Genomic DNA, 18,445 nt, shown 5'->3' with positions numbered 1-18,445 from the left:
ATTGTCTTATTACTCCACCCCTTTTGACTAAATAGCGATTAATGATCAGCGTGTAGTAGCAAGAAATAATACGAATAAGAATAGAGTTTATCTCATCAAGAAAATAAAATGATGTGTATGTTAGTTTTATAATAAAGATATAAGAAAAGATCCAATAATCTTAATACATTATGACTCACCAGCTAGATCACAATTCCTTATGTAAACACGTGAGCATTTATGCAGCAGGGGCAGTATTCTACAATTGCGGCTACGTGGGTGTCAGTTTGATTCTTACCCTAATACTGTCTGATTTCTCCACTTTGAAATGGAGGATTTTCTATCAGTATTCATCATACTGGCCCTATATTATAATACCATGGGTTTCAGGTAATATCATCACAGCAGCAAAACCTGAAAAAAACTGGACATGGGATATTGCTATGTGGGCTTTTATTTTTCCATTATCGTCCCTTCCACTTTATTGTCTCATTATCTACCTGAAAATGAAGTCAGTGAAAACACCTGAATGGAAAGCTCTCAAAGAACGGGCACACTCAGTCAAAAGAGGATTTTTTAAGAATATCATCTTTTTGTTCTGGGAACTTGATGTTATTGGTATAGTACTGATAACAGTGTCTACCGGATGCATACTGGTCCCATTAACACTTGCTGCTGGAGCATCTGAAAAGTGGCGTAGTTCAAAAATCATTGATACTTTGGTATCTGGGGGGGTTTTGTTTCTTATCTCCATGTTTTGGGAGGCTTCATATGCTCACAACCCTCTTCTACCTTTTAAATTACTAAAAGATCGTGGGATATGGGCACCTCTGGGTGTTGCCTTCTTCAACTACTTCACTTTTTATATTGCATGCGATTTTTTATATCCAGTTTTGCTTGTCTCTATGAATGAATCTTCAACATCAGCTGCTAGAATACTTAACTTACCAGACTTCGTTGCATCGACTGCATCTCCCTTCTATAGTTTACTGATTGCAAAATCAAAAAGGTTGAAGATTTCTGTCATTGTAGGTTGTGCTACATGGATGTTATCTATGGGGCTTTTCTACCAGTTTAGAGGGGGATATGGATCTCACGGAGGTGTTATTTCTGCATCTGTTATCATGGGATTTAGTGGTCTTCTATGTAGCAATTCAGTTATTGTATTACTGCAAGCTATGACTACCCATAGCAGGATGGCTGTAATGACTGGAATTCACTATACATTTTCGCGAATCGGTGCAGCCGTGGGTGCTTCCGTGTCAGGAGGGGTATGGACTCAAACCATGCCTAGTCGACTTTATAAGCTTCTTGGAAACGATACGTTGGCAGCTGAAGCGTATGAATCGCCATATTCATTCATTGACTCCTATCCATGGGGAACAGTCGAGCGGTACGCTGTTGTTGAAGCATACAAATATGTACAAAGGATAATGATGATAGTCGGTTTGATATGTACAATACCGTTGTTTGCATTTTCACTATTCATGAGAGATCCTGAATTAATAGACAAGGTTACACACGAAGATTTTACCGAAGACGGGTTGGCTGTCCCAACGGATGATGTTGGCATTATTTCTCGACTTCAAGCATTCTTTAAGAATAGTCGGCATGATAAGAAAGCAGCTCTATAATCCCCAAGTCAAGAAAAGAAAAGGCCTTCATGAAAAAATTACCCGCGATACGACTAGACATTTCCATGTGAAAAGTAGCAGTTTGGTTGTAACCAAGAATATATCATACTATGCTACACAAGATAGGTAAATAAAACACACTACGGTTAGTTATATCAAACATGATCAATATGATATCAATTCCTGGGTGATTTACTATCAGTTTCATGTACAAATCGCATTTATGTATACGTAACTTCCAAGCTATTAGTTCAATTGAATGATCTTTAACTTAGCTGCACCCATATTGTTATATAGTCTTATACCACCCTCCATCCAGAAACATATATAAGGTATGATGTCTGAACATTTCACGCAATCACCATATCCACTAGTGTGAGCAATAACAATCCACTTTTTCAATTCTTTTTGGGTTTCCTTGGTCTTATACTATATATTCAACCGTTTGATCGCTTCGTTCCTTTCTTCACACTTAACTGTCTTTTTTTCGTTTTTTTCTTGAGAACATCAGTCCGAGGTTGACATCGGTGCCAGAAATTAGACTTCGAGAAGGCGCTGCTTTACATAAGATGCAAATCAGGGTCCCTCTCACAGTAATGTAGGCAGCATCTTATTTTGGCACCTCTCACATTATGATTAAAAAAGAAAAGTTATTTCTCATAATTTATTATTACAATTGAATTTGGTATCTAATCTTAGTGGGCAATATGAATGTGGAGTTAATATTATCATTGTAAGTATATACAGCTTCTTGTGTACGTATTTAATGTTGTCACCTAAAAGGGTATAAAACTGTTGAAATGAAGATCAACTATCGTTTATCAACTGGTAGTCATACTACTAGTACATTATCATATACGGTGTTAGAAGATGATGTAAGTTATGAGAAGGTGTCATCAAAGTTAGAGGAAGCTAAAATGCGGGGATTGATAATGTAGTATCATAATGACAGACAACATATGAAACGACAAAAAAGCATATACAGAATTATGTAGAATTACGAGTTCCATTTATTGGATTCCTATATCCTCGAAGAGAACTTCTAGTATATTCTATATACCAAATAATATTGCCTTTATCAACCATGGAATCCCAAAAATCATCTCAAATTCACCCAAACCTCAAAACCTACTTAATAACATCATTTAATCAACTTCTTCGTTTTAAACTTTATCATTGATCATACTATTAAATTGTCAACCCTTACGTTCTTAACTTCAAATGACTGTTCTTTCTATATTTATACGATAAGTAGTTGACTTCAGTCGTACATGATTATGAGTTACTTCCTTTAAACTATCCTGAGGTAATTCATAAAGAATAACACATTTCTGGTCTTTTATAAACGTCCGTAAAATAAAAAAAATACAGCTTTTGACGTACCCCCAGAAAGACACTATTCACTACCGGGATACTCTATTGAACGATTCTACTTTGATTTGGAAGCCAAAAATAACTCTCACCATTACCTGGTATATGCTTCTTTCTTCCTTCTCTCTTGCTAAGTTACTTCAAGAAATATACGTCCAAAAAAGCACTTATCTACATCATCTGCCAAGGTGTCTTGAATGGCCAATTGATAGTTAGTGAATGCAGCCTGCCTAAGGACTATTCTGCACAGTGCAACCCGGCTAGTATGGAAGATGTCCAACTATCAAAAACTACCGTCTCAAGCCTGTCTGGACTATAGAAGTGTTAAGAACTTCGCCCTCTGTTCGAAATTATTTCTTATTCTCGTGCAACCATTCGTTGAATTTGGGCCTCTCACACCAACCATTTACAATTTCCCAATGAGAATCCCTATCTTCAGTAATACACGAAATGAAGTAATTATTCAAAACAGTTAGTGATGAGATGGAAGCCGGCGCAGGTGAGTAGGATCAGGTTACTGAGAAAGAGAAAGGTCTTGTTTGGGCAAAAATATTTTTGATGCAAGCAATGAAAAGATGTTTCTCAGACTTCCACTTTCCTCGCAATCTATCTTTAGGAGCACATATATCGTCTATATCACCCAATCTTGACCATTGATATATATTCGAGAAAAACAATTATTCTCCCCCAATAAGCTTATAGTGTAAATAGGAAAACTCACTCATACTAATAGTAACTGTAAGGCTCTACAAGACGCAAACATGCTGGTTAAATGAGACGAAAATGAAGTGGTATTAGAAAATTCAAAAGCTTTCTGTATTATTCATATTACCGTCTATCATTCTCATGTTAAAAAAAAAAAAATACTCAAGAGGCAGCCTTAGGAAAACATTTTTGCATGATAGCTACCACGTTGATCACTTCATCTCAGCATAAAAGAGTTACATGTCATCTTGGCGGAAAAGGTTTCCTAAAACACAGAACTATAGTGCTATTCCAGAGTTCATCTCCAGCGGTGAAAGGTTAATTTCAGTGAAAGTTGTTGTCGTTTCAGAACCCACGGTTTTGTAGCACCTCAAGCATACATTCATTTATTTTCTTCGATAATTTTATGATCGTGTATAAGACTGTAGGCCCCTAGAATATACGACTTCGTTACTTAATAAGTTTCTTATTTTCTATTTTAAGAAGAGATATATCTACAATTTTCCGTGGCAACCGTTTAGTATGAAAGTTAAATGACCTCTGAACGAGGGTTCAAGCCAAACTTGTTTTTTGGCTTTATTTCTTGGCTGACAGCTGCAGATGTATCTAAAGGCACCTAAAAGGTATCTTTTAATGTATCTCCGCTGTGAAAGAACATTCTTGTGCCCTGAGAAAGCAACGAAAGATGTAGGCAATATAGAGCGTGCGTCTCGTATACGGGACATAGGAAAAGACGCATCGCTCCAGTACAGAAACGTCTCAATAGTAACAGAACTAAAGGGGTGGGTGAGACCAGAGTAGTCACTTGAGGGATTTGATATGAAAAGCAGGCTCCAGGTGATGTCTTGTTTGGGAAGGAAAATTGGCTAGGAAGTTCATATAAATAGGGCTGCTATGGTCACCTATCTGAGAATATTCCGTCCTTCCCTTACTCATATGTAAGTCCATATCACCACTAAGAAACAAAACAAATAAAATGGTCAAATTAACTTCAATCGCCGCTGGCGTCGCTGCCATCGCTGCCGGTGTCTCTGCCACCACCACTTTGGCTCAATCTGACGAAAAAGTCAACTTGGTCGAATTGGGTGTCTACGTCTCTGATATCAGAGCTCATTTGGCCCAATATTATTCTTTCCAAGCCGCCCACCCAACTGAAACCTACCCAATCGAAATTGCAGAAGCTGTTTTCAACTACGGTGATTTCACCACCATGTTGACCGGTATTGCTCCAGACCAAGTCACCAGAATGATTACTGGTGTGCCATGGTACTCCAGCAGATTAAAGCCAGCTATTTCTAGTGCTTTATCCAAGGACGGTATCTACACCATCGCTAACTAAAGATAGACTCTTTTACGAATGAAATAATATAGATATTGAAAGGTAACGAAAAATGAAAAAAAAAAAGATTTTTTTTTTGGATGGTATAAATAGTTTGATATATGCAGATGTATATTAATATTATGAACTTACTTGATCAATTGCAGTGCATAAACGGTTATCCAGAGTACAAATGACTCAACGAAAGTTGTTTCAGCTGCAGTGTCATTTAGATGCATGTGCGCTTGAGCGACGGAATATATAAGTAGGAAAGGCAGTGTTCTGAACAATACTTCTAGAGAAAGGAGTTAAAGATATCGCTTTGACGATATATGCCAATGTATGGCGAATGCCCGCTATGTATTTTTAGACTTGTTGATCTTTCGTATAAATAGGTTGCCCGGAGTTGTTCACCCTTATGTGTCACTTTCAAATTTAAGGTTCTTTAGCAGAACAGCTTCTATGCATACTAAGTCATAGTAATATAAACTCTATGTTTGGTTCTATGAATATCAGTACTCCTGAATCGATCAGGTACTTGTATGCATCCAATAGTGAGAGACAGAGTGTAGAAAGCGTATATGTAGATAGGACAGGGGTAGAGTCGAGGAGCTACTTTCAAATAGACTGTAGAATATAATAATGCGGCATTATTTTTGGTTAGTTGTAATCGGAGCACAGAGAATATGATGATAGTTTACTCCTATAAATAGCTGCGCCAAGTTGGTCGAAGGAGAAGCTTGGTATTTAGTGCCAGTGCCTTATAGCGGATCGGCCGAAGCACATCTTCATTTCGGCCGCACAATAGGGCCGAAATGAAGTTAAAGCAGACGCCACTAATTGGGAACCTAACACTGAAGATAAAACTATAAAAGAAGCAGGAATGTGCATTGCTTTTGATGTTGTTTGATGCTACTGAAATGAAGAAAGTATAAAACTGTTGACTAACACGAAAAAGTGAAAAAAAAAATGTCTTATCCAGAAAAGTTTTAAGGTATCGGTATATCCAATGCAGAAGATTGGAAGCACCCTACATTAGTGACTTTTGATCCTAAACCCTTTGCTGACCACGATATTGATATTGAAATCGAAGATTGTGGTATCTGCGGATCTGATTTTCACATAGCAGCTGGCAATTGGGGTCCAGTTCCAAAAAACCAAGTTCTTGGACATGAAATAATTGGTCGCGTGGTAAAGGTAGGTCCCAAGTGCCACACGGGGATAAAATCGGAGACCGTGTTGGCGTTGGTGCCCAAGCTTTGGCATGTCTTGAATGCGAACGTTGCAAAAGTGATAACGAACAATATTGCACAGTTGACCATGTTCTTACCATGTGGACGCCATACAAGGACGGGTATATTGCACAAGGAGGCTTTGCATCCCACGTGAGACTTCATGAGCATTTTGCTATTCCAATTCCGGAGAACATTCCAAGTCCATTGGCCGCTCCATTACTGTGTGGTGGTATTACTGTGTTCTCTCCGCTATTAAGAAACGGGTGTGGTCCAGGTAAGAAGGTAGGAATTGTGGGTATCGGTGGTATTGGTCATATGGGTATTCTGTTAGCAAAGGCTATGGGTGCCGAGGTTTATGCCTTCTCTCGTGGCCAATCCAAGAAGGAGGACTCTATGAGACTTGGTGCTGATCATTATATTGCCACGTTAGAGGATAAGGACTGGACCAAAAAATACTTTAATACTTTGGATCTTCTTGTCATTTGTTCTTCTTCTCTCACTGAGGTTAATTTTGACAGTGTCATTAAGGTGATGAAGATTGGGGGTTCTATAGTTTCTATTGCTGCTCCAGAACATGGTGAGAAACTTGTTCTGCAACCATTGGGCCTGATGGGAGTCTCCATCTCCAGCAGTGCTATTGGCTCCAGAAAAGAAATTGAACAATTGTTGGAGCTAGTTTCCGAAAAGAATGTCAAGATATGGGTGGAAGAACTTCCAATTGGTGAAGAAGGCGTTCATCGAGCTTTTACAAGAATGGAAAAAGGTGATGTCAAATATAGATTCACTTTAGTCGACTATGACAAGGAGTTCCATAAGTAGTGTATGTATATAGCTTACTATTCTCTGGAAATTTTTAAAGAAAGTCTTCGAATATATACTACATATTGATTTCTGACCATTGTGCAAGTGGGGCTGAAACGGTCGATTTTGTATATTTTGCGCATTATTTATCTAAGGTTCGAGTAAATCGCAACAGGACTAACGTTGCTAATAACCGAGAACGGGCAATTAGCATGGCTCATATTGGCTTTAGCAACTATTTCAATGGTGTCTCTTTCCAAAGGTCACCGCGACAACTACTGGTCAGAGCCACCGTCGTTCACAGAAAAGGTGTTTTTTTACGGTGTATAGAACATACTAAACAACTTCGAAATCAGTCTGTTACCTTGGTATTATTGTGAAATGGCTGACGAATGAGAGGAAACAACTTAAGAATATTTCTATAAGGGTATATATCGTTTCCATACTTTTCCGGACATTTTGGATTTTCGAAAGTAAACTTAATGTATTGGTCCTGCAAGGTGATGAACAATTGATGAGGACTATAGCAGTGATGGCAAGGATGTGGTGACTGTAAAATTACTCACGAAGATTTTGGTAATGGCTGTGCAGAATTCAACATTAGATGCCAAAAAAGATATTCAAATTATTATATGAAGGTAGGAATATTCTAGACTCAGCTACTCTCAGCTATTCTCAACCATCTCTCAAATATATCCATAATATTGGGTCTCCTATATGAGCCTTCAAAGTACAAAAGTCAAAGATGTGCAACTGATAACACCTAGAACGGATGTTATGGTTAGAAATTCGGGCTTCAAAACTTCAAATTTCGGTTGTTGAAAGTAGCAGTGATAGATCGAGTGCTGAGTACATGGATTCATTTTCGGCAATTGAGAAGCACCTTGCAGTAACGGTGTTCGAAAATTTTAGTTTGCAAAATAAGAATTGCCTCTCAAAGACTTACCGTACTTGAAAAGCACAATGGAATCACTGACAGGCCCAATGCGACAAACCCAACTAAGGAGGAACCCCAAGCAACAGGGTAGTGTTCAATGGCAAGGTCATTATACATTGCAGTGCCAAATAGAGGGAAGGCACAAGCAAATAGCGATCTTGTTAGGGCGCTGCCAGCAAAAACAGATGCAACATGACAGAGATAGCACATAGCAAGATATGAAAATGAGATTTGGAAAAGAATGAACACCGCGAACATGAACAAAAACAGAGATAATTCGACAAGCATCCAAGGCACAGAAGCTGCCCAGCCAAATAAAAATAGTGATAAAGGGAATATCCAACCCAAAACCATATTTAACGGCAAAAGGAACTCCGGTTCGAATGCGTCGCTATCAAATTTAGGATCAATAAATTTTGTTTGAAAAATGTACAAGGCAAGATATCCAAATATGCAGCCGGCAGTAAAGCCCATATATGCAACACCCATTTCAACCAGACTAAAGTGGTAGATGTCAACAAACACTAGTGGGAATGACTCGACGAATAAATACAAGGATCCATATAACAAAGCCATGTAGGCATCGAAACAAGCTACAATTTTTTCTTTCGGGCAATTATTCTGAACGGTCTTAAAATAGCTTCGAGAAGGAATTGCAATATATCAAGTCTCTTTTCGTCTTGCTGCCTAAGTGTGCAGTATGCGTCTATGCCTGTCATTTTTTTTATCCTTCGGCATCTCCGGTAAAGTACATTGTCTGATAATGTTTCAGGAAGGAAGAAAAACAACAGAACAAAATTTGCAGTAGCACCCAAGTTAGTAGCCAAAAAATGTATCTCCAACCTTTTGCAACCATCATAGATGCTCCCAATAATGGGGCCATGACAGGAGCTAGCACCGCACCAATGGACCATAGCCCCATCACCAAAGGAATTTTTTTTTCATCGCTGATGACGTCTCTAATGCTCACAGCGCCAGTGGACAGTGCAGGTGATAAAGTACGCCACTAATGAATCGCATGACAATAAGACCGCCTATGTTCTCCACTGTTGCACAACCGATCTGGAACATAATAAACACGAATAACGTAATTATGTAAATAGTTTGTCTTCCTATGGTGGCGAATTCAGAAAAGGGCGCCAAGAAGATCGGTCCCATTCTATAGCCCAAGACATATATGGAAAGGTTCAATGTTGCGACCACGTTGCGGACCTTGAACTGCGACTGGATAGCTTGCTGGCCGGGTGTATAGATCGAAGATCCCATGTACGTCACGCATGTTAAAAACAAAATTTCGAACATAATGAAACCTTTCTTAAGGTTTGACCAATTGTGTGGGTGATCTGGATCATCAGGATTGGTCCATTCCACCAAGAAGCATTCCTTCTTTGGGCTCAGAGCCCCCAACCCTGCATCTTGTTGGCTAGAACAGTGGGCCAGCTGAATGCTAGTTGACGATGTAGAAGATTTACAGACGTTCTGAAATTCCACATCTACTAATCCGTCCATATCTTCAACGATGTTGAGTATATTCAAATACTCCAGCACATCGACAAAAAAGATGTTTTTGAAATTGTCTAGGTAACCGGAACTCATTCAAAATGTCTTGCCCGTCCATTGCTTCAAGAGAAGCGTACATTCAAACGTGCTGCGTATATACCCGACTTTCTCCCACTCCACTTATAACCTATTGGATCAATCAATCGTTTACTACTAACGTCAGAAATCTGATGCCGCCATATAGTCGGCCGAAGCTCGGCCGCCATATAGTCAGTTGAAGCTCGGCCGACTATGCCTGACCACTTATTCGCATCCTGTTCCGTGGGTTAGCATTATCAGCGATACACATGTGCCAACCTACGAGTTTCATTCAATTTCGATTTCGATTTCGTATTGGTGGTGGCACCTTATATAAGAAGGCAGAAACTGTATTTTTCTTTTCTTCGTTGTCTTTTACTTGTGTTTCCTGGTTTTGCATTTCTTATTCTCGAGCTCGGAGAGAGAAGAAGATAGTAGGATTGAACGGTAAATATGTCAAAGTCATACCCTAAACCAGTGAGACTGGGAAATTCAGGCTTAAAAATTTCACCTATTTTGGTGGGTTGCATGTCCTATGGGTCCAAGGATTGGGCAGAATGGGTCATTGATGAGAAGGAAAAAATCTTTGAGATCCTAAAGCACTGCTACGATAGTGGTATGAGGACCTTCGACACTGCTGATGTATATTCTAATGGTCTAAGTGAACGTATCCTAGGGGAGTTTTTGAAGCATTATAAGATCAAAAGAGAAACTGTTGTTATCTTAACGAAGGTCTATTACCCTGTAGATGAGAGCCTAAAGCTTACACACTCTGCAAAAATCAGTGAATCTGACATGCTTGGACTGGTCAACCAAACTGGTCTGTCTCGCAAACATATACTTGAGGCTGCAAAGAATTCTGTCGAAAGATTAGGAACTTACATCGATGTCTTGCAGATCCACAGATTGGACCACGATACACCCATGGAAGAGATTATGAAAGCCCTAAATGATGTTGTGGGGCTAGGGTTATACTCGGTACATTGGTGCTTCTTCAATGTTGGCCACTGAATTTGCCGAGTTACAGTTTATTGCAGAAAAACATGACTGGACCAAGTTTATATGTTCACAGTCATGTTACAGTCTTCTTTATCGTGAAGATGAACGTGAGTTGATTCCATTTGCCAAAAAACATGGAATAGGTTTAATACCTTGGTCTCCCAACGCGAGAGGTGTTTTGACAAGACCGCTCAATCAGGAAACAGATAGAAAAATTTCAGATCCTACCCTTAAAAGATTAAAGTTTGACTGTCTGGAATCCCATGAGAAGAGGATCGTTAATCGCGTGGAAGAAGTTGCGAAAAAGAAAGGTATCTCGATGGCTATGGTGTCCATTGCCTGGGTTTTGAGTAAAGGCGCTTGCCCTATTGTTGGATTAAACTCTATTGAAAGAGTGGACGAGGCTATCAGGGCAGTGGATGTGCAGTTGACTGAAGAGGAGATTCAATATTTAGAAGAGTTATACAAGCCAACGTACTTGAATACTAGCTAGATAGTAGAAATTATATTTTTTTATTTTTTATTCTTCGTACGAAAACAATGAGCTTAGATCATTCAACCAAGTGGGCCAGTACTACGCCTTTTGGTGTGTCTTGCCTGAGAACGTTTACGATGCACCATCACACTATACCAACATTGTAGTGAGCCAGCCGGTCGCATAATATTCTTGCAGGACAGATTACGAAATACTGACAAGACAACTAAATCACACATAACGAAGGTATATAATCCCATTCAAGCGTTTCTATTGTGATGCTTTTTGAAGGTAACAAAAGGACACTACTACAACTGTTGACGACAACGCAACGAGATGGAGAAAACCTTGTCTAGAAGATCCAGACTGCGACTGGTTTGTCTACAATGTAAGCGAATCAAACGGAAGTGCGACAAAGTACGGCCTGTTTGCTCACGATGCCAGCAACATTCATTAGAATGTAAATATGAAGACAGCGCAGATCTATCTTCCAATGCCGCAGCAAGCGGCTTAGCCAGCCTCAAGACTTCTCATAAATCAAATAGTGAATACCAGTTGGGACTCAAATGGCCAACCTTCAGATGCTCATTGCAAGTACCAGAAGGTGTTATTAATACAACGTTGTCGATATGGCATGCGGAAGATATGCTTGTCATTGTTGGGCAAGTAACATTTTTAGATTATCCGTTTGCTGCGCATGGTCTGTCTCAACATGATCAATATGTCAGAGCGCTCTGTGCCTCGCTGTATGGCATGACACTCATGGACTTTAGCAACTATGCCAATGGTATTCCTTTCGAGGACTCCTCAAGGAGTATACTAGGCCCATTGTCGTTTATTGAAAAGGCTATTTTACGACGAATAGAACACAGTAAGCTATTTCGAGTTCAACCTACCGCCCTAGGGATGTTGTACAATGGGTGCTCAATTGAAGAAGATAATTCAGTAGCTTTTCTGTCCTCACTCGTTGTTGAAATCGAAGGCGTGTTGGCGCAGAAGAAGGACTGTGAAATACTGCTAAAGTGCTTCTACGAGAATATATACCCTTTCTATCCCTTTATGGACATTGGACTCTTCGAGAATGACCTCAGTACATTGCTTCTGCAAGATGACGATAGTCACTGGAAAATCAACACTGAAGAAAAACATGTGCGAAAAAAAGTGGAAACCTTGTCGTTACTCACAGTGATCATGGCTATGGCTCTGAAGCATTCAACGTTGGATGCCGATCTTCTTTCAATGGTGAAAGCAAATACCTCTGAAACTTCCACGAAACTGACCCGTTTATGTCACAGACTGCTATGCCTGCTGGATGTGTTTCGTTATCCAAATGAAAATACATTCACCTGCCTTTTATATTTCTATGTTTCAGAACATTTGGATCCTGAAAGTCCTGATTGTGTACTGAGTCACACCAACCTGCTTACTCTCAACCATCTCTCAAACTTGTCCATAACACTGGGTCTTCAGTATGAGCCTTCAAAGTACAAACGCTTCAAGGACTCGTCACTGATGAGACATAGGCGCATGCTATGGTTAGGAATCCAGTCATTAAAGTTTCAAATTTCGCTTGCTGAAGGTGATAGTGATAGATCGAATGGTGAGTATATGGAACCATTTCTAGCGAATTTCGAGGAGGTGGAAGCAGCTGCTTCAGAGGATGAAGAAAGTCTTGTGGGTGAATTGAACGTGCGACTGCATGACGTCACGTGGAACAAGTACAGATTGCACATCATTCTGAGCAAATTAGTGTCGAGTTGCACTTCGATTATACGGCATCCGCAACTTTTTGAAGTTTTGGAGAATATCAAAAGATTGGAAGGTTTCTTGAGTGATAATTTTGCCGCAGGGTTAATATACCAGCCTCTTCAAGGAAATGAATTGAATACGATAAAGCTTGGCAGAGACACATTACTTAATACCAAGGATGTGGAGAAGACTGAAATATTCCTGACCAATATTGTGGGGCGTGTATGCATTTTTAATATTCTTGATGTGCTCTCATTGTATTTTGAGAAGAAGTGTATTGTACATTGGGAAGAATATGAAAAGAACTACCATTTTCTTACCTCGAGAGGGTTTGGTGTGTACTTGGAACTGGCGGGCTTGGTATCTGACTACCTTGATACTAGATTTGAAAAGAACATTCCACAGCAGCATGGCTACATTATCGACAAACAGATATGCTTTATTCTTGTAAGGATATGGATGTTTCAATGCCGTATTTTGTTGAGGTGTTCCTACAAACAAGAGAGCCTAGAAAAGCTGTCGCCTTCTAGTGCACCTACTGATAGCCGAGAGAAAGAAAATGAGATTACTTACGTTTTGGCAAGACTTATTCAACATGTTCGTAACCAAATGGCGCATTTAGTGGATCTAGCGAGAGAAAAGCTTCAGGATAGTTACTTTTGCGCTTACCAAACTGTTCCCATTTTTAAATATATTGTGTATTTGGTTGATGTGGGCAGTCTAGTATCTGCGTCAAACGAGCTTTGGGAAAAGGTAACCGGTGAAAGTGAAATACCGCAAAAAGTACAACAAGCCGTGAGATTGAAATGGGGATTGGACTGTAACAATTCAAAGAGGATCAAACAGAATTTAACCAACAGCCAGAGCTTGGAAAGTTTCAACAAAATCCTGTTATGTCAAATGGAGGAGGCAGTTCTTTCCAGCTCCTTTGGAAGAAAATCAAACGCCGCCATGTCCGGAAACATAGCTGAAGAAATTTTCAATATCAGTGAGGAAGAGGCTTTGAATCAGCTGTTGGAAAACGGTAATTTTGATGCGTTTTGGGAGTTGTTGGGCGAAAATCTGACCGATATGCCCTCTTTGTAAGACTACAATGCTTGAAACTGCCAGAAAACAACTACGAAAAACAGTATCGCAGTCCATATCTTGTTCAGTGTTTCAGAGCATGGCAAGAGTAAAGGGCATTTTGTGTTTATTAGTATTTCTTCTTGCGTGCTTTTCAACTTTGTAAAATTGGCATTATTGTGTGAAGGAGGAATGTAGTAGTTGTGCGTAAGTAAGTATCTCGGCCGTGCCTCTATTGCGATCGGCCGAGATTTCCTGTATGCATAAAATAGACTAAGGTCACCCACGATATTCTGAATATATATAATAGCAACAACGCATTTTGCGGTGCTCAGAAAGGTTTCATCTTCATTTTTCCACCTGCTGAGTGACGACCTAAACAAAGTCATACTCTCTTCTATTTGGTCACACAAGATAGGCGCTATTCCTCATGCCTAAAGGTTTGGGGGGCCCGCACCTGAGCCACCTAGCGAGATAGGACGTCTTAGAGTTCTTTCTAAGACTGCAGGTATTGGAGTATCACCGTTAGTCTTGGGAGCAACCACATCGTCGGATTTTTTGGACTCAATGAACAAGAAGCGCGCGTTTAAGTTGCTTGATGCTTTTAACAAAGCAGGCGGAAATTTCATTGATGCTGCAAATAACTATGAAAACGAGCAGTGGGATGAGTGGATTGGTGAGTGGATGGAGTCAAGAAAACTGCGTGACAAAATTGTTATATGTACCAAGTATGCTGGAGATTACAAGAGGTGTGAAGCAGCTCAGGGTAAAAGCGCCAACTACTGTGGTTATCACCAACCCAGTTTACGTGTGAGTGTAAGAGATTCTCTCCACAAATTGAAAACAGATTGGATTGATATTCTTTATGTTCAGTGGTGTGATTATATGGGTTCCATTGAGGAAGCTATGGACAGTCTGCACATCCTTGTGCAGCAGGGTAAAGTTCTCTACTTGGGCGTGTGTGATGCACCTGCGTGGGTTGTCTCTGCAGCAAATTACTACGCTAGTTCTCACGGGAAAACTCCGTTCAGTGTCTATCAAGGCAAGTGGAATGTGCTAAACAGGGATTTTGAACGTGAAATACTACCAATGGCCAGGCATTTTGGTATGGCTCTGGTTCCATGGGATGTTATGTGGGGCGGAAGATTTCAGAGTAAAAAGACAATGGAAAAGCGGGAGAGGAGAGGAAAGGACGTGCGTACTTTTGTTGGTAGCCCAAAACAGACAGATGTTGAGGTTAAAATCAGTGAGGGCATTGTCAAAGGTAGCTCAGGAACATGGCACTGAATTTATTGCTGCTATTGCAATTGCCTATGTCCGTGCTAAAGCAAAAAATGTTTTCCCGCTAGTAGGAGGAAGAAAGTTGAACACTTGAAACAGAACATTGAGGCTCTGAGTATCAAGTTGACGCCAGAACAGATGGAATATCTGGAAAGCATTGTTCCTTTTGACATTGGATTTCCCAACACGTTATCAAATTAAATACATTACTCAAACATTACTCGTATCATACTTCTGAGTTAAAGTTTCAGTTATGGAAAACTCAAAAAGAGCGCAAAATTTCAAATTCACTAGTGTAAAAAAAAATTCCGGTCACCATATACTCAGGAAATATATTATGTCTCTTGCTCATACATAGCCTACAAAGCAGTGAAATAGTTTTACTAAGTGGTGCCATAAAAGATAATGGCAATTCCATCCGTGAGCATATTACGCTTGCAGTGCGTACAAGTCTATGTAAGTACGAGCACTTATCTTGCTAGAATGCTAACACACAGTCGTGAACACTGCTACATGGCCATGTATGTACAATTCTTAGATATATGGTTTGTGCAGTATGGTCGCGCACATCCTTCGTGACGGATAGAACTTTTAGTAGCCATATAACCTGAATTAGGATCTTCTCTAATTCAAACAGTAGCAATATTACCGCACATCTCTGATGTAGAGAACTCTTGGTGATAAAGACCTATTAGCTCCTTTAGAAAGCGCTCTTAAGGTGTATTTCCCTCAGCAAAATGCTAAATATGGATGTGAAATCATTGCCATATCAGTTTAAAGCTGCTTTTATCTGGTCTAACAAAGATGATAAAGAGAAATAGAGAACAAGTACGTCAATGGGATTTTGGTGTTCCCATATATCTGAATTTGAGATGCGACTGTCTGAAAATGAGGTGCATTTTTGAGCCAGATTCCAGCCAACGAAATATCATGCAGCAATGAACACTTAACTATTCAACAACAAATACAACAAGATGGCATATGCATTGACGAAGAATAGCAAGATACAAGAAGAGGAAAATGAGAATGTATCATAACGTCCGGACGAGTACGTGCTACTATTAAGTTATAATACACGATGATTTTATATAGGATCAAATATCGGAGGGTGCATTGTTGTAGTACCATATACAAGTAACACACATTGCTACTATGTGATTATATAACCTGAAAGTATGATGGTGTTGGTATCAAAGAGGATTAAATGTGTTAACCCAAAGCATGATTGAAGTCAACGCTTCAGATGTGTTTTAGAAACATATACCAAAGAAAAAAAAATGCTGGTAATTGCTGATAGTTAGTTGTTTAGTAAGTTGTAATACTTTAAGAATAAGTCTTTCCTTCTAATTTATATGAGAGAGGTATATAAAGCACACGCTGATTGGTTATATTAAACTCAATAGTCAGACATAATTCGAAAGATTGATGATAATATTTGGGTGATAACTCATCTTCTTTTATAATAAGTTCTGGTCAATTAATAGATCTTTATCTCATTACTGCGGTAAATCCTATTATTAAAAATTTTCCTACTCCAATTTATACGAAAGCGTATAGTTTTAATCACTTATTCCAACAGTAATATCAAACCTGTGAGTTCCTAAGGAACCTAATATTTATGTACAGAAGGAGTAGTTCTATATTGTACATTTAGAGAACATACAGAATGTCCAATATATCAGGATAGCACATCTGATGTACTAGATAGTTATAAATATTGTATCCCGCTTCACCACACCTTGAAATATCATGAGATATGTATGGAATTTATAGCGTGCAATTTAGGATAATGAGTTTTATATAATACAGTTAGCATAGTGAATATTTTTATTTTTGTGAAAGTAAAATGAATTTACATTGATATGAGTAATATATAATTTAATGAATTGACCGATTGGCAAAAGACGTTATATTATATGCGATTGATCAGATTCCATCATATTTGGAGCCATTGAATGTATTATAAATACTAAATACGAATAACCATGTTATATGAGCAAATGGCACAGGTTGTAAAGCACTGAGTAAAGTGCCGTGTATGGTGAGGTTTAGTGTAACCATGGCAACTGAGTGGGAGTGAGAATGAGGATGAGGAGCAGTGTGGAAGTAGGGTAAACGAGATAGTATGTGTTAAATATGCTAATTAAAAGAAGTATGACTAATCGCTATTAGTCAAAAGGGTGGATAATAAGACAATAGCACATATAAGAATGGAGTGTATCTCATCAAGAGGATACAATGATATGTATGTTGCTTTTATAATAATATATAAGAATGTCCAATAACCTTACTACATTATGACTAATAAGCTAGATTGCAATGCCTTACGTCAAACAGTGTGTTCCTAGGATCCGTAGGCGTATGAGGAGCGGTTATGGAAAAGAAGAAGGCACGGTAGGTGTTGATATGTGGTGAGGTAGCTAGAGAAGTGGGATGGAGAGTGGTAATAGGGTATGATTGTTTACGTTTGGATGTTTACATGTTATGTTAGGTATGTTGTAGAAGTAGATGGTAGGATAAGTGGAAGTGGTGGTTGGTGGTAGATATGGAGTAGTGATGACGGATGACAGGTGAGAGAGTAGGCAGTGTAGGAGCAGGTAGGGTAAGTCAGGGCAGTGGGGTTGGAGTTGGAGAGGTAGGGTTAGAGAGCGAGGTAGGGCTGATAGTAGGGTTAGAGATAGGGTAAGTAAGTGTGTACTTCTCGTGATGGTGATGGTGATGATGGTGATGGTGATGATGGTGATGGTGATGATGGTGATGGTGATGATGGTGATGGTGATGATGGTGATGGTGATGATGGTAGTGATGGGTGATGGTGGTAGTGATGGTGATAGTGATGGTGGTAGTGATGATGATGGTGATGGTGATGGTGTAGGGTATGATGTTAGGTATGATTGTTTACATTTGGATGTTACATATGATTGTTTACGTTTATTGTTTACATATTATATTAGGTATGTTGTAGAGGTAGATGGTAGATGGTAGGATAAGTGGAAGTGGTGATATGGAGTAGTGATGAGATGTGAAGGATGGCAGATGGAGAGTGTAGGCAGTGGAGGAGCAGGTAGGGTAAGCTAAGGCAGTGGGGTTGGAGTTGGAGAGGTAGGTTAGACAGCGAGGTAGGCTGATAGTAGGGTTAGAGATAGGGTAAGTAAGTGTGTACTTCTCATGATAGTGATGGTGATGGTGATGGTGGTATGATGGTGATGGTGATGGTGATGGTGATGGTGGAGTGATGGTGTAGTGATAGTGATGATGGTGATAGATTAGTGATGGTGATGATGGTGATAGATTAGTGATGGTGATGGTGGTAGTGAT

At 39.4% G+C, this 18,445-nt stretch overlaps 4 protein-coding genes across 4 annotated transcripts; all 4 read left to right on the top strand.

Annotated features, from left to right (window-relative positions):
- Positions 1–170: 170 nt before the first annotated feature.
- GEX1 (glutathione exchanger) lies at positions 171–1,613 on the top strand (the record flags this gene model as incomplete). Its single annotated transcript, XM_056225641.1, has 1 exon — positions 171–1,613. One exon carries the CDS (start codon positions 171–173, stop codon positions 1,611–1,613), a length of 1,443 nt encoding a protein of 480 aa, XP_056080648.1.
- A 3,052-nt stretch (positions 1,614–4,665) lies between these two features.
- Positions 4,666–5,028, top strand: PAU24 (seripauperin PAU24; the record flags this gene model as incomplete). The annotated part of the gene is made up of 1 exon (XM_056225630.1): positions 4,666–5,028. The coding sequence occupies one exon, from the start codon at positions 4,666–4,668 to the stop codon at positions 5,026–5,028; it is 363 nt and encodes a 120-aa protein (XP_056080647.1).
- A 6,340-nt stretch (positions 5,029–11,368) lies between these two features.
- On the top strand, positions 11,369–13,867 carry SMKI03G0020 (uncharacterized protein; the record flags this gene model as incomplete). The annotated part of the gene is made up of 1 exon (XM_056225619.1): positions 11,369–13,867. One exon carries the CDS (start codon positions 11,369–11,371, stop codon positions 13,865–13,867), a length of 2,499 nt encoding a protein of 832 aa, XP_056080646.1.
- A 546-nt stretch (positions 13,868–14,413) lies between these two features.
- On the top strand, positions 14,414–15,133 carry SMKI03G0010 (uncharacterized protein; the record flags this gene model as incomplete). Its single annotated transcript, XM_056225608.1, has 1 exon — positions 14,414–15,133. The coding sequence occupies one exon, from the start codon at positions 14,414–14,416 to the stop codon at positions 15,131–15,133; it is 720 nt and encodes a 239-aa protein (XP_056080645.1).
- Positions 15,134–18,445: the final 3,312 nt, after the last annotated feature.

This window comes from Saccharomyces mikatae (genome assembly GCF_947241705.1).
Source record: "Saccharomyces mikatae IFO 1815 strain IFO1815 genome assembly, chromosome: 3".
In the NCBI taxonomy this organism is placed as follows: Eukaryota; Fungi; Ascomycota; class Saccharomycetes; order Saccharomycetales; family Saccharomycetaceae; genus Saccharomyces; species Saccharomyces mikatae.
Note: the sequence above shows the minus strand (reverse complement) of the source record. Positions and strands in the feature narration are given on the sequence as shown.